General features: G+C 34.6%; 2 protein-coding genes across 2 annotated transcripts in view; both read right to left on the bottom strand.

Annotated features, from left to right (window-relative positions):
* The window catches only part of LOC112694083 (neuroligin-4, Y-linked-like), a 418,040-nt gene that overhangs the window by 291,035 nt on the left and 110,725 nt on the right, over positions 1-16,280 (bottom strand). The window lies entirely within an intron of this gene.
* LOC112694085 lies at positions 823-7,127 on the bottom strand. Its single transcript, XM_025569447.1, has 4 exons — positions 6,786-7,127; positions 2,560-2,733; positions 1,619-1,897; positions 823-1,004 (listed from the first exon to the last, which is right to left on the bottom strand). The coding sequence occupies exons 1-4, from the start codon at positions 6,846-6,848 to the stop codon at positions 972-974; spliced, it is 549 nt and encodes a 182-aa protein (XP_025425232.1). The 5' UTR covers positions 6,849-7,127; the 3' UTR covers positions 823-971.

Below are 16,280 nucleotides of genomic sequence, written 5' to 3'. Positions count from 1 at the left end.
GACCATTTATCAAGGCGCAACTCGAGACGTAAACAACATAAAGTTAAGCCCGACCGGGGTCCGAATGGCGGTGGTGGTCGATGTTAAATAATCTAAACCCGGTCGAAAAATGTATTAAACATTGCGCACTTGAAATAAAAATCCTACACTCCGTACGGTAATAATAGTAATGATAAATAATAATAGTACAACGCGCTGTGGGGTGCGCGTGATCGCGTTACATAACGATGACGACTACATTACTGCGGGGCGCGCGCACAGGATAATGACGCGTTATCGTCATACTCGCAGGCCGAAGGACGACAAGAACGGTTCGTCGTCGTCATTCTCGCGTATGCGCTCCAAATTAACGCGAAAATACGTGCACGTCATTATACGTCTTTTTTTTTCCTTCCTACCAAACCTCCGCGTTCCACCACCATTGACTGTTCCATCCCTTACGTTTTACCCGTCACGCCGAACCAATTACACCGCACGCTCGACCGCAACAACTACGTACATTATGCGGTCACGAGTTTGAAACGCACCCGCGAGACCAATTCCACACACGATTACGCTGTACGTAGACGCCGCGCGGTGTGTGACTTACGTCGATTAGAAATGATCCGAAACCCGTAATTATAACATTTCTAGGGCGCGAAGGCAGCTGTTGCGGTGCGGATAACCGAGTGAATTGGGAATCCGATCGATTCGCAGACACGCGCAGGACATAGGCGCACATTGTATTGTACACCTAATTGCGAACGCCTGACGGCCGTTGTACCGTTTATTAACACGGTGTGACACGTTTTAGCGTTTTTATATATAAATAGAGAAGAATAATTGAAATAAATGATGAAAATATATTTTTATTCTGAATAATGTTAGACATTTTATGATTTGACATTCGTCGACGAAACCGGTATGTTATACAATGGATTTATTTTCTTCCCGGAGGCGTTCCTCGTTGTCGTCGCCATCACGCCATGGGTTTATGAGCTTTTTTTGGATGTATTTAGTTGGCTCTGAAATATGATACAATTTATTGCCGTATAATTACTTGCGGTGGTTAATGTTTTTTTTTCACATTACAATTGAAAACAATCACTTATTGATTGTTAAAAACATTTAAATGTTTATTTTTACGCGTGCCAGATAAAAAAAGTACAAATCGATTACTTTGTACATTTATTATCTTTAGCAATAAACAGAAATAAAGTAGTTTCGGAGAACCACATATTATTATAATATTATAACCATTTGAATAAACACATTTCTAGTTATGTTTTAATACATCAAGATGTTATGAATGTTGGACTTCTTTTAATGATTATATAATTCGATGTGTACCTATTTATAGAACGAACACGTGGGTTTCGTTTCTATATGATTCGCTTAATATTTAATCGAACATCAGAACCCATCCTAGAACAGCGGTTAAAATAATATGTTAATTGTATACATACGAGTATATGGTCAAAGACAATTCTGATCGGGTCAAATAATAATGTACACGAATGCGATAGAACAGCGATTTTGTATCAAACGTAATTTAACGAACGTAAAACATGCATTACCACAGGGTGCCACATTGCTTCCATACACTTATAGTATTAAACCTTACGTCAAGTATATTCACCTTCAAATTTTCCAGAACATCGATTAGACTTTGAATCATGACGTCCTTCACGAAGTCGGACAATTCTTTTTTGAACTCTACGTCGTCGTCTTGGTCGGCCAAATGGGTGGCACAAATAATTATATACTTTATGGCACTCTCGAAGCTCCAGCGTACCTTTTGCGCGTCCGGGCCGCCACCCATCATATGGTACTTGAGATCGATCTGATATTTACACGCATCGGCCCATTCGACCACGAACTTTTTAGCACTCTCACTCAAACCGGGTTTACTGACGATCTGTGGACGGATAAATAGACGATCGCCTGTACATCGCAATTTACATTAGGGAAATGTCAATTCAATTAGAAATAACGATGTTCGTGGTCCGTAAAAATCGAGTAAAGATTTCTCGGATATATTAAAATGTCATCGTACACGGTTTCTAAACGAATATTGTGACCGCAAGCAATACCTAACATGGGACAGATTTAATAAATTATATAGCTGGAATTAAAATTCCGTGCCTAGATCGACCGACCAATAGTTGGTACGACGTAAGATTTTAAACTATAGTGTTTATATAAATAAATACACTATCGAAATATTTTAAAATAGGTTTTAGATCTAATGGTGGTATCTGGTACGACGTGCAGGTGCAATGGTTATCAAACTTCGTTATCACGGAAATAACAAATTTAATTTAAAATTTAGCTATCGGTTATTAAAAACATTAACGAAATTGAGAAATGTGCCATTAATATAAAGATGACGGTTTAAAGTTTCGACCGTATTTACGTTTCAAATACCCCAGCACGAGAATTAAACACAGTCAGTGGCACGACTTGCGATAAACCATCGGGAATATGATGTTGAATTCTCGGAGAGGAATCGCGCACACCCGACGGTTATAAATTATCGATCACGCGTTGCGGCACGGACGTGTGGATGTAAGGGTATACCTGTTTGACTAGCTCGTCCATTTTCGTTCTGAGATTTTCCTGGAACAGGTCAAGACCTTTGACCACGGTGGTCAGCGCTTTCTCGTCCGTCACTCCGATCGTTTCGAACACGTCCACGGCCAGTCGTTTAATGCTGTTCTCGAAGCCGGACACCCATTCAAAATGAACTTTGTGCTGAAAATCGCAGTCAAAATGATTTCGCTGCTAAACTGACCACTCGACGCGTGACATTACGACGTTTTAGTTGTTGCGTGTATCAAGTGCACTGTTTTTATGTGCATCATGACTCGTATTTGTGCGCTGTGCACAGCCAACGAGCCGAAAATGAACGGGTTGGAGAATTAGAGGTTGGAATAAAAAAAAGGAAACAAACAATTCTCGTACGCAAATACGCGGTTAGCCGGAAACGTTCGGCCTCCGGCTACGTTTTACCGACGACGATTTATCTTCGGGCGAAAAGACGACCACGCGGTTATAATTAAAAACGCAAACACAGTAGTTGCGCTATGGCACGCAAGAGTAGATTTTTGAACGTTAACCTTTTTAACGTCAAAATCGCGTTCGTCCGCGATCCCAGTACAGTGGTAGAACATGCAGCCAGCCACTGGACGTGTACACTTGTTTACGTTTCCCGTACGATTCGAAAATTCCGTACGCTCTAAGAACAAAACATGTATGTGAATCATAATAAATCGGTAACGCACATATGGAGGCGCTGAGCACTGCCGATTTTTAATTTAGTACCCTCGGCTTATTTTGAAATAAAAAAAAAATTGTTTGAAGTGGATTATTTTGCTTTTACGAGATTGAGCTAATTCCAGTTTGCATTGGCAACGCCACGAACGTAATATATATATATATATATATATATATATATATATGTGGTATGAGTATTATGGCATATACAGAAAATATTTTCGGGGGGAGGGGCTACTATGGACTGAGTTAAATTACCACTGGTATCTAAGAATTACTAACAAGACACAGTAGGTACTTATCTACATTTCATTTATAGGATGTCCCAAAACGATTTTTGACGTTGGACGAAAATTCTAAATAAGCATAAAGCACGTAATACACGTAATACTTACAGATTATCATATTGGTAATAAACCAATATTGTGATACGTAAGTTGCATTATATAATTTTTCCGTCTTATCGAACTTACTATCTGGTGTCAATGTACGAATATATTGAATATCAATTAATGAATTGTTTTATGGAATTATAAAATGTGATTAAATGTCATCTTATCTTAACAAACGATTTGGATATACAATATTACGCTGTATATTTATTAAAAATAATTAATGTCATTAAGCGTATAAAATGGAATACCATTAATTATAATATTCACATGGTGAAATGCCCCATTCTCTGTATAAAAATACATCGCGCGGTAAATACCGAAGATAGTAAATGCCTATACGTAATAGTAATAAATTATGTGTTAAAATATTACTGTTTTTAAATGCAGGATAAATAACAGTAGTCAAGTATATGAAATGTGTTGTCCGATTTGAATAAAACAATCATATCGGAGACAATGAAACAATCGTATAAGACGCGAGGGAAATAAACATCAATAAATAAAAGTCGAAAACGGCATTGTGTATCGGTTAGCGCAGCAACAGCCGGACATTTACTACTATATAATACTAGGTCGGTATTTTATATATAATATCATAGTTCAATATACAAATGCAATACTACCGAATATGGGAGAAGTTACTATAATATATTATTTTGTAGAAACTCTTACGGTTTTATGCGAACTACAAATCCAAGTCAGAATCACGTAAATTATGCTAAAATGCAATAATATCGCATATTGCATGTTATGTACAGTATAATAATACGCGTATTCGAATGGTGCGTTTATCATATGGGCAAACCAAACATCGATCGTAGCCGAATATAACTTTTCAGTAATGATACAAATAAATATCCGTCTCAATAAAATGTAAACACACACACACACACACATATATATATATATATATATATATTTACATACAGGTTTCCTGCAACAATGATTAATTAATTTCAATATTTCTTATTCCAAAGAATATTGTTCGAAAAGATATTCGAATATTTTTTCCAGCAAACATATGCATAAGGATGAACATTTTTAAAAATAATAATAATAATATTAATAAAATAGCAGGAAATTCGAAAATTGTATAGTGCTGAAGTACTAATATTGTAATCAGTATACACCGTCCAGCACCAGCGGCGGTTTTAAAATATTTCCACATAACACGTACTTGGAGGCGTACAAAGTGCACTTCAGTCAGTGGCGTTTTCTTTTTTTCCTTCGACACACGGTTCAGGAGAAACGTGCGCTAGATGACAGTAAATACCACGAGACTCGTTGTAAACGTGGTCACTCTACACGGGAATAACACACCGAATTCAGTTCTGTGATCTCCGTTTATGTCAGTGATATCTAACCCTTTTTCCTTGGCGAGCCATTTTGGTAAACAATTATCTTAGAGCGGGCCACCAATTGTAAAATTACGAATAATATCAATATTAATCTAATAACGTTATTTATTTTACACATATAGTTATACAATATACATGTAGGTACATATTGGATTTGTTTTCAAATATTTTATTCACTACTGGAAAGATTATTATAGATTGAGGTACACACTTTAGGTACATATAAATTTGATCAGTACGGTATTTTAAGTGAACGGGTTATATCGTGAAATTTATACTCGAAAATAAAATTAATAAATTAAAAAAAAAAATTGTATTTTATAGTAATTTTACTTTTTTATTTAATATTTTGTTTAAAAAAAAATGTGACGGGCCACATTGATAATTTCGCGGGCCACGGGTTAGACGCCACTGACTTATTCGCACGTCCGGATGCGAATGTCCAATTGGATAAAATAAAATGTGTATGACTGCATATTGGATACACCGTCAACGTTTATATCGATTATCATAATGAGATTAACAACATGAAGTAAAGATAACTCCGGAGACAATTACGATAAGATTTAAATAACGCTGCAGATCAACACACATTTGGTTTACAAAATACGAATTCGTCGACGGACCGTCTTTTTGTGATGACTCGAGGATACAGTAGCTTTAACGACTCCCGTAATCGAGCGTGGGACTGACTATTAAATATTTGTGTTGACTCAATTCGATGTTTCCGGTCAGCAGCGCGTGGTGTTGTACGGCCAAAACGCGAAAACCGTTGGTGGGATGCTTATGACGAGTAAAACGAAAATCATGGCGATAGTGATATGTATCGCGATGACGTGAAATTAAGATTGAAAATGAACGGATACATAACTCGCCACGTGCCTATTCTGAAACACAAATCCATTCGCGATCCATTTCATCGGAACACGAAAGTTCGCGCAGCTTTTTTATGACCCACCGAGTATGTAAAATATAATAAATGTGCGATCACGATGGTTTTATGTTACGATAGTTTTGTTCGTTTGTCATAATAACATTATATTTCCTTAATAAATGGCAATTTCCAGACGTGTGGGGTAGGGAGGTATATGTGGGAAGAGGGGTCGATTCCGTTGTTGAAAAGCGCCCGAAATTAAACTCTGCAGGATCTACACGCGTGACTGACACGAGAAGAAAACAACTTGACATCGATCCAATAGAACTCGCGTGACTAGTGCACGGGACCGGGATGTAGACATTGTTCACACGCGTCATCGTTATAATAAAATATTTATACGCGGTAATAAATCGCTTCGCATCGACCGGCGTTTCCGAGGATTTGATTAAACGCGTCAAACGCACGACGTAGTACAGTAGAATAATATTATTATCATCATCGCCGTAGGTAAAAATAATAACAATAAATAAAAACGGACGCGCCACGTCGACGGCGTTTGTTTTTTTGATGCCCATCGAACAACTCTCGTACGTAGTATAAATCATTCCGATTGGAAAAAAATAAAAATTAAATATAAAACGAATTAAACAAAAATCAACTGAGTCGCGGAGTGTAAGTTTCGTGTTTACATCGCGGCCCGACGGAAAATAAAAATACCGCGCGTACACGCGCGCAGCTATTGTAGTTGTGTTGTTGTGATAAGTGTAAGACTCGGCAAACCTTACGTTTTCAGCACGCTCAGCGTCGTAATAATGTTCAGTCATCACGTCACGATAATATTATAACAATATTATTGTAATGCCAATAGTTTTTTAGAAATGATCGTGTCGATTGACTTACTTTTACGACGTCGTAGGACACATTTTCCAGGCACTTGATGTCGTCGGACAGGGCTTGAGTCATTTTTTTATTTTTTTTTATTTATAATAACAACAATGAGTTAAAAGGAGAGAGAAAGAGAGAGAGAGAGAGAGAGAGAGAGAGAGAGAAAAGGATTGTGAGAAAGCAATTTTTCGATGAAGGGACGATACGTGTTGCTGGAAACGTGTTACACGACTGCGGCCGTCCCGAACATCGCGTGAACATAATATTATCATCTGTTGCCGACGAACGCGTTACGTAATGCGCATTGCGATGACGCGGAGAGAACTTTGTTCGTGATCGTGACGCGGTCCCGTGTATAAATAGTCACGTAGTTGCAACTACAATACTGCAATATTGTGACTAACCTGTCCAACTTGTTATGTCAATTATTTATTATCAACGACATTCCTTTCTACGTGTGTTCACTTGCAAGGCGTGGTTTGCCTCCGGTTTTTGTTTTAATTATGAACAATAACGCTTGATGTTATTCGTTTTTTTCTTTTTCTTATCGGTGTTCTTATTGGCATATTTTAACTTTTTTTTTATGACAATAATCAGGGAGAGCCAATAATGTCGAAATAAATATTATAAAATGTACAAACAACGCCACGTGAGAAAAAATTCAAGAATAAACACCAACGAAGACGTCTTACATGTGTTATTAATATCGACCATAATATTAATGCCAAAAAATATTCACACGATTTATTAAATGATGATTTAGCTTCATAATTGAATATAATGTTAGATAAAACAAATTTGAATAGTGATAATGATAGCGGTAATAATAGTGATATTAACTATAATGCTACAAGATTAAGCACTGATTAATGTTTAAATAAAATGTAGCAAAATTAAAATTAAATGTAATTCATTTAATAAAAAAAATGAAAAGAATCCCTTATTATTCATAAAGCCAAACTAGGGGTTGATTACAAAAAGAACATGATATTTGGATTCAATACCCATAAAAACGTTTTAAATAATTTATGTACCTAAAATATGTAAGTTTTATGAACATTTAGATAACCGCTTTGTTTACCTCTAAAAACAAATAGAAATTATATTTTTTGTAATTTTTTTAACTCTATTAATTAATGCATGTTAATTTACAATACAGACCACTTTGTGCCTTGCGATACTATTATTGAAAATGTCCGAGTATTTGTAACATACTATTATAGCCGTTGAATGGGGTGGACCGCGGACGATATTTTCAACTAGACATTTCGGAATAAAACAGTGGTCCGAGGAAAATCGATAACATAATGCTATTATCATACGGGCAGTTGCTGTTAGTGCTTACTTAAATTTGTACATTGTTACCAGGTCTAACGTCGATAGCAAGAGATATAATATCGCGCATGGCCGTTTTCGATCAAAAACGTACCCTTCCTTTTTCGGCCGATTCACTTTTCGACCAAAATAAAAATTTATATAATAAATTTATAATAATAAAATAATAATGTACAATTTTTGTCAGTAATTATTAAAATATTAATATAAAAGAAAACAATATTTTGTATCTAGTTTTGATCTCTTATCGTAATGAAAATTGCTTGCATTTTTTTTTCAAAAAATCGAAACTTTAATTTTAAGAATTTTAGGACTTCGCTCGTTACGCCTGCTGACTCCACTCACAAATTCGAGTTTCATTGCGTGGCACTTTTCGGGGAGATGGGGCTTCGCCCTAAGGGGAATTGTAGTCTAAGCCTAACCTAGTTTTTATACAGATCTTGATACTGTTACAAATGGAATTAAGCTCTGTATGCGAACCTAAAATCTCACTACGTGAGTAAAACCCTGTATCGTCATTAATATATTATAGTAGCTTCCATCATAATCAAACATTGTTATCATTATTTTATTATTTTAAATTTATTATATACATTTTTGTTTTGGTCGAAAAGTGAATCAGCCGAAAAGGAAAGTGTACGTTTTAGTTCGAAAACGGACTCGCCCATAATATTATGCAGAACTTAGACCGGTCGAAATTATTAAAACGATATGATTTCACGTTTATAATGTTATTATGTCATTAAAATTGACAACGTCTACTCCCTGAGAATATTCCGGACTCTCAGCGTGACTATAGGGGTATATGCATTGGCGTGTACCAACTCGGCTAGCTGTTGACCGACAAATCGTTTAGATAGTGCTATTCTTTCGCAAGTTTTCACAACGAAGCGAATACTGCAAGTAGATGTGATAGTTAGCACACGTGTTATATGCTGAAAAATATCAAGCCTAGAGAAACAATCAAGTATTATATTAACAGTTACGCGTGGTCAACATGTCATATTTATGAAAGATGAATTAATTATTTACGCATTGAAATGTTAATCCGTTGTTAATTTCATTGAGATTTAATAAAATCTGAGCTGTTGCCGCCGTGATAATACGTTTTAAGATTATAATCGCTTGTAACGTTTAGACAATTTTTAATTTTTTTTTTTTTTTAATCATTTTCATACTATCTTATTAAAAATATTATAATGTCTTTCTTTTATTTTATTTTTTCATCCTTCGATAAAGAATAGCAAGATAAAATAAACTAAAAAGCTACAAAACTCTTTTCAAAAGTTTTAATATTCGTTGAAAATATAAACTCGGATATTAACGAGTATATATATAGTTGATTATGAATTTGTTCAGTTAAAGAACAGAACTACAAGTAGAAAGAAAAAAAATAATAACACGGTAAAAATTCGTTGTAAGAAAACATAGTCATTTATAGTGTACCCCGTTTGTGCGTACACCGGCTGTGAGTAACTACCGAAATCGTTTCACAAACGTGTTTTGACGTTTTATAAATGAAAAAAAAAAATAATAAAAAAACACACAAGAGAAATCAACGCTGAACTGTATCCGTAGCTTCGTTTTCTCGAAGGAGTAACCAGCAACTAAACCATACAACATCGAACAATAATCGTGTGTACATCGGTAATTATTACGATTCGAGAATTCAACCCATACACGGCAATCGGTGCATCCTGTTCGTACTCTCCCTGTGTGAGTTTGAAAAATAAGGAGGTCCCGGCAGTGGCGTAGGTAAGGGAGATTTGAGGGTTGAACCATTTTCTATTCTAAAAATCCCAGCTAGTAAATAAATAGGTAATAATAAAAATAATTATTACCTAAATATATCAAATTCCCTCAATAAATAATCTTTACCTATACCCAAGGGTTCCGGTATATGCGTATATAACGGTCATATTTCTGTAGGGGAATGGTAAACTCCAACATAGATATTCAAAGTATCGAACTCTATAAAATGTATACTAATTAAAAATAATATTAATAATGAAAACGTATATAATATTTATGAATCGGTAGTACTATGTTGTCATCAAATTAAAATGTATGTTTAGTTTATATGATTTGATTGCAATATGATGGTTAATTACATTTAAATTAGTTGATAAAAATATTAATAATAATGATACGATGCAAAATTAATTAACCAGTCAAGTATGGTCAACTATTACACATATTATATTTATTAGTTGTAATGTAGCTTTTAATTGAAACATACGTTAATAAAATCAACACGCGAAATTTCTCCTCCTGATATTTAAAAGGTTGGCTTTGGAGATTACACTATTTATATTTTTTCAAAAAATTTATTCAGCTATGCTTATATAAGCTTATATACAACCGTCTCTGCGTTCTGTTTATTTGGTTTATGTTTATACATACGATGCATCGTAGAGTATACGAGACTTTAGGGTGCGTGAGCGAATATGTTGACCAACGGACGATATGCACATGGGAATATAATACATTATAACAACGACGGATGTGCAATTATTAATTTATGCGTACGCGATTTTTAATATTATAATAATATCACATTTCTATCGCGGCCGTCGTCGGTATTTTTGTTGGATAATATTTATACCCCAGAGGTAAAACGTGTGAGCGACGGCATGGAGTACGATGCTGCTATAGATACATATTGTTTGTAAACAATACGACGGTCATCGTCACGAGAGGAATAATTGTTGTACAATATGTACCGCAGCGGGATCGTAAAACAGCAAAATTATTAACTACCTATAATATAATCATAATAATAATACAAACGTATACAAATATTATAAATAACGGCCGGTGATTCCGCTTTGAAAAAATAAATAAACGTGCACGCGGCCGTAGAGTTTTTAATACCATTAAAACGTATATAAACACGCGTATTACACGTACATGTATATATTATATTGTATCGATACACCATATATAAATATATTGTTATAGTGATTGCGTCGGGTTTATTAACAATACGGTATATATACATACACTCCATACACTCTGATAGAACCGTTGGACCGATCGTTTGAAAAGCAATATTTACGATACGAGACGTTTCTTACTCGTAAAATTTCCTGTTTTAATATAAAACACGCACAACACGCATCATTCGACGTAGTAATAATAATACAAAAGTACGTATTTAACGTTACCTATTTACGTATACGTAGTATGTAGGATGTAAAGTAGTAGGCATGCATTCTTTGAAAAACCAAGACGGGACGGAAAGATTTAATTAAAAGGGATGGAGGAAATTACAAGGCGGGGGTCCGAATCAAAAGATAAAACCCAGGGTGGTGAAGGATGGATAGTTGGATTCGAATTAGGTTGGTCTTGAGAAAAAAAAATATGAAGTTACGTATAACGTCCGTAAATTTTCTTAAGTGTTTTTCGAACGCGAAAACACTTCGTGGGGTTCACGAATGTATAACGTATAACAACAATATAATCAACTACAACCGATACAGGTATAGACAAACATATCACAAATAGCTAACTTGAGATATATATATAATTATATATAGTACCTATACTTATACGATGGTATAAAGAAAGCATTAGAGTTAAACACGTAGTAGGGTTTTGTATTGAATAGATTTTATAATTCGTTAAGCAAAGAACGTTGGAGAAAAAAAGAATTTTATTGAAGTAGAAGTTCAGTTTGATAAAAAAAAAATAATAATAATAATAATAAATAAATTCGAGTGTATGTAGTTTATTTCACAAGATGTCTGAAGCCCGTGATCGCAACAATAAAACCAATATCGGTGGTTGGTTTCATATCGAATTAACCGAATGCAGTTGTACAACACACCGGCAAGTAAACTTTTATCGAATAAGGAAAACGAAACAATACTACCCGTCTGTATATATGTATATATATGTACAATAAAAACAATTAAGACTGTAAACAATTGCAGCGAAAAGGTACTATGCTATTTTATATAGAGTTCACTTTACCAGCAACCGAACAAGGACGGGGATTTTCCTTTTATTTTGTTTTTTTCTTTTATTCATAAGTACGAGTTTATCAAAAGTTATGCACATATATAACGTACAAATATATATATATATATATATATATATAAAAGTGTACATTGTATAGTGAGAAATATTTTTTGGTTATTGGCACAATGTGATTGTATGACATACGCACTACACCGACAATAGTGCTTTAGTGACACAATAGTGCCATTCCGAAAAAGTATAAACTATTTTTAAATTGTCCTATTTAGTAACTGCAGCATCAGCTTGCAAATCGACCCCAAAAACGCTCGATTTCTATCTTATGGAATTATTGCGATTCAATCTTGAAAATTATCAAAAACTTTAAATCGCAAAAAAAAATAAAAATAAAATGGTTGCAGCGGTCTGAGTGCATTCGGTATAACGAAACTGTTGTAATAAATACCGACATTGTTGCGGCAGAACGCTTTGACGTGGTGAATTCAACAATTCAATAATTAATATTCTCAGAAGCAAGTATCTTTCTCGATATTCATCCACCTATAGGGGTTTTACTGAACAATAACTTCATATATAAATTAAAAATATGCACATTAAACCTATTGTGTCCTAATAACTAACAACAAACAAGGCCACAGCGATAAACACAATTTGCAATGTATTGCTAGTTTATAGCACGTATTGGTTAACTTATTGCCAGGGCCGTAGTAAAGGGACAACGAGAATATTTATGCTCCAGGGGCGTTTCCTGGAAGGACGCAAAAATGAAAATTTTGCATTTTATGTTAAAAATTGTAATGATCAACGTGGTATATTTTATTTACAAAACTTCAACGTCTTTTATATTAATCGAAGCAATTGTTGAAAATAATAATTGACGATTATCATATTCCTAAATTAAAAATACATAAGGGCGCATTTTGAAATTTCACTCCAAGCGCATTATTTGGTTGCTAGGTCATTGCGTGTTGTTACCGACTAGTGGCTATTTGACACTAGTATAAACTACTTGTATTATCATTAAAACATATTTTGTGTGTTAATTTCTTACGTTCATAATTATGAACCTAAATCATAATCACCATCACAAATTTAAAAAGATTGAGAGGCGATCGCTTTTTGATTACCTCCTTCGTCACGCCACCACTAGCTGGCGGCGTATGCGTTTCCCGTGCAAATTATAATATAGCGTTTCCTGTGCGGTTGAAAATCACGCACCAAAGCACGAAAATTTGACCCGGTAACGCATTACGATATTGCGGATTAGATCGGGAAATGCGACAAGAAATCTACGAGTATCGCAAGGAGGTATATTATGATTACCTAAATCTTGCTTGAGAGCGGAAGAAAAAAAAATAAAACGGGATGATCAGATAATGTTGCTTCTTGAAAAGCAAAATCTGATTTTTAAAATATTTTTAAGGCTACTATAAATCTAATTACGCAATCAAAATAAATCAGCGTTAAATTTCCTTACCCTATTTGTATATCTAGTATGGCGCTTGTTGTTTTTTTTATCGATGTTCGATGGTACTGTTGTAGAATTTTGAAATATACATCGAAATGATAAAAATTAATTAATTAATTAATTTTTTAAGCAACTTAAATTAAAATACATTTGTCTCAACAATTAAAATTATATACAACATAAATATTTAACAAATAGTGGTGAGATATGGTCTGGACCGGAAGCTACAGAGGACCTATGGTTAATAGCATACATTAGTTCAACCAGTGTAAAGACACCGAAGAAGAGTAAATATAGTTGGTCTGAAATGGATACGACATCTACAGGGGAAGATTCGGAAGGGGATGGGACGTAACAGACGGCAATTTTCGAGTAAAAACTTGAGTTGTTGAAAACTTCGTCATTGAAAAGAAAATTATTCTTCGACAAAGAACAATGAGAATTTTTATAACATTTAGCTACTGACCAGAATGAGGAGCTGGAGACAGATGGATTAACAGAAGAGCAAAATGACTGCCAAAAATACATTTTAGAAGACATCAAGATGGAACGAATAAAAGAACATACCTTGTGGGAGTAAATCTACACTCACTAAATTAATATCATGCTGAAGTAAAATAGCAGATAAGGAAGGAGGAAGAGGAATGATACAGAACTGAAAGCCCTAATGAATGGTAATAGCCGACCCTCTATAACCGTCAGGACAATTGGAACGAAAAAGGTGGTAATTATTTAAACTCGAGTTAGGAAGGAGCCAGGTCTCGGATAGGAATAATAAATGATACCTGGCGATCCGGCTAGTTAAGTCTAAAGAGCGAGATTTCATACTACGTACATTCCACTGTAGAAAATGTAGGTCAGTTTTATTGATAGCTGGACGAAAAAAAATAATTATTACGATGAACACTATATTTAGTAGGAAATTTAAATTTCCTAGTTTTGACGTGATTATTTAAATGAAAAAAAATCCCGGATATCATTGATAGGATGGAAAGAGACTTTGAAACTTGGTGTAGAATTGGATGTATTAATAGCATGTTTAGAAGTTTTCAAAACGGGACAACAAAGAAAAAAGCCGTTATACAAACGTTATTTTACCTCATTTTAACAGCTTCCTTAAAATTAATTTTATTTATAACCATTAATTTCTTGAGATCCTTCTGATGGGTCCATTCGGTATACGACCGATCGGATGGAATATGAGAACCTTGGCAGTTGGCGCAAGAGGCGAACGCATTGGGCGATGAGTGGGTGGGACAGTCTGACGATAAATTATCCACAGAGGCGCAAAAATCACACCAAGGTTTGCTACGACAAAACAATTGAATATAACCGAACCACTAACATACGGATTACATACTACCAACATTAGGGGAGGGTACGCTTCGTTCCACTTTGAATTTGACGTTAAAAATATAAATAAATTCGGGAAGAGAAGTCAATTTGAACTTTAGTTCAGCTAATTTGGACAGTGACTGTGAATCGTCTCTGGATTAGAAAATGACCAATCGGCGAATCAACCCCATCCCAAAAGTCTTCTTCCGTGAATGATAGATCGATCCGTATCACACCGAAAGAACAAAATAACGAAGATGGAATAGAAGTTGACCAGTTAAACTAAGATAGGATTGATGAACTAAGAAAATGGTTCGCTATAGTAGCCTATGAAAATGTGATTTTAATCCGGGCAGGATCGGCCGATTGGATAAAGATGATACCATCGACACCCTTGAACACTAATTTGCCGAACTGTAAAAGGTGAAGATTGCCGATATTAAGCAACTTATTGGAGTATTGGACAATGCAAATGAACGTGCTATTATAATTATTGCCGTAATAATCGGTATATGTATCCGTAATAATAAAAGACGATTCGGAATGATTATTGACATCAGAAATTACCCAATTATTGACGCACACGCTAGTGGAAATGGAAATAGATGGCATAAATACGTTGATGGGCGGAGACGAAGACGGAGAATTGTTGACGACAAGAGAAGGTTGATTATTGTAAATAGCTTTCAAAGTTGGTGACATCGGGTGGTAACGGTATTAATTGCATTTGAATTATTTTTATTATTCTTTTGATAGGTAACCAATGTGAAATTCGAGGTACACGTTAACAAAGAGTCCTTCATTTTCGATTCAGGGGACTTACTGGGGCCTTTGCCACCAGAGGAAAAAGACATTAAAAATTATCTATTTATTAAACGAGAAGTTAATAAATGCACACGTGAACGAATCGGACCGTGATGAATGCGAACCAAATGATAGCGAAATTAACGTCCGACACTCATGACGGTAGAAATGTGACTTATTAATTTATATTATTTTTTAATATTCACAATTAAAAGTAAAATGTTTTGTAGTGATTTTTTGTTTATTTTTATAATTTTAACACATTAATATATTATTTTACGAATATAATAATTAAATTTTTATCAAATAATGAAAATTATTCATTGATGATACGAAACCGATATTTTTAACGGTGGACAATGAAACGGTTTACAATAAACGTGTCATGTTTTTCCAGTTTTGAGACATGATAAAATTGTGACATTGGGTTGTGGTCATATTACAAAAGTAAGTAGGTGGATATATTAGGTTTATCCACATGGGCGGATGTAATGCTACTCGTCAGTACTCGCTCCGACATTAAAAAAAAAAAAAAAAACGTTTATTACTCGAACTACGAATATAAATTTCTCTTGCAATTCTCAATT

The sequence above is a fragment of the Sipha flava genome, unplaced genomic scaffold, assembly GCF_003268045.1.
Source record: "Sipha flava isolate LNK unplaced genomic scaffold, YSA_version1 122_pilon_pilon, whole genome shotgun sequence".
NCBI lineage: Eukaryota > Metazoa > Arthropoda > Insecta > Hemiptera > Aphididae > Sipha > Sipha flava.
The sequence above is the reverse complement of the archived record's forward strand: the minus strand, read 5'-3'. Positions and strand labels throughout refer to the sequence as shown.

Excerpts from the sequence above, each read along its gene's own strand:
- LOC112694085 (XM_025569447.1), bottom strand. The coding sequence starts at position 6,848 with ATGACTCAAGCCCTGTCCGACGACATCAAGTGCCTGGAAAATGTGTCC. Across the intron at positions 2,734-6,785 it reads TGTCCTACGACGTCGTAAAA|CACAAAGTTCATTTTGAATG; the intron begins GTAAGTCAATCG and ends TGCGATTTTCAG. Across the intron at positions 1,005-1,618 it reads ATGTTCTGGAAAATTTGAAG|AGCCAACTAAATACATCCAA; the intron begins GTGAATATACTT and ends ATCATATTTCAG.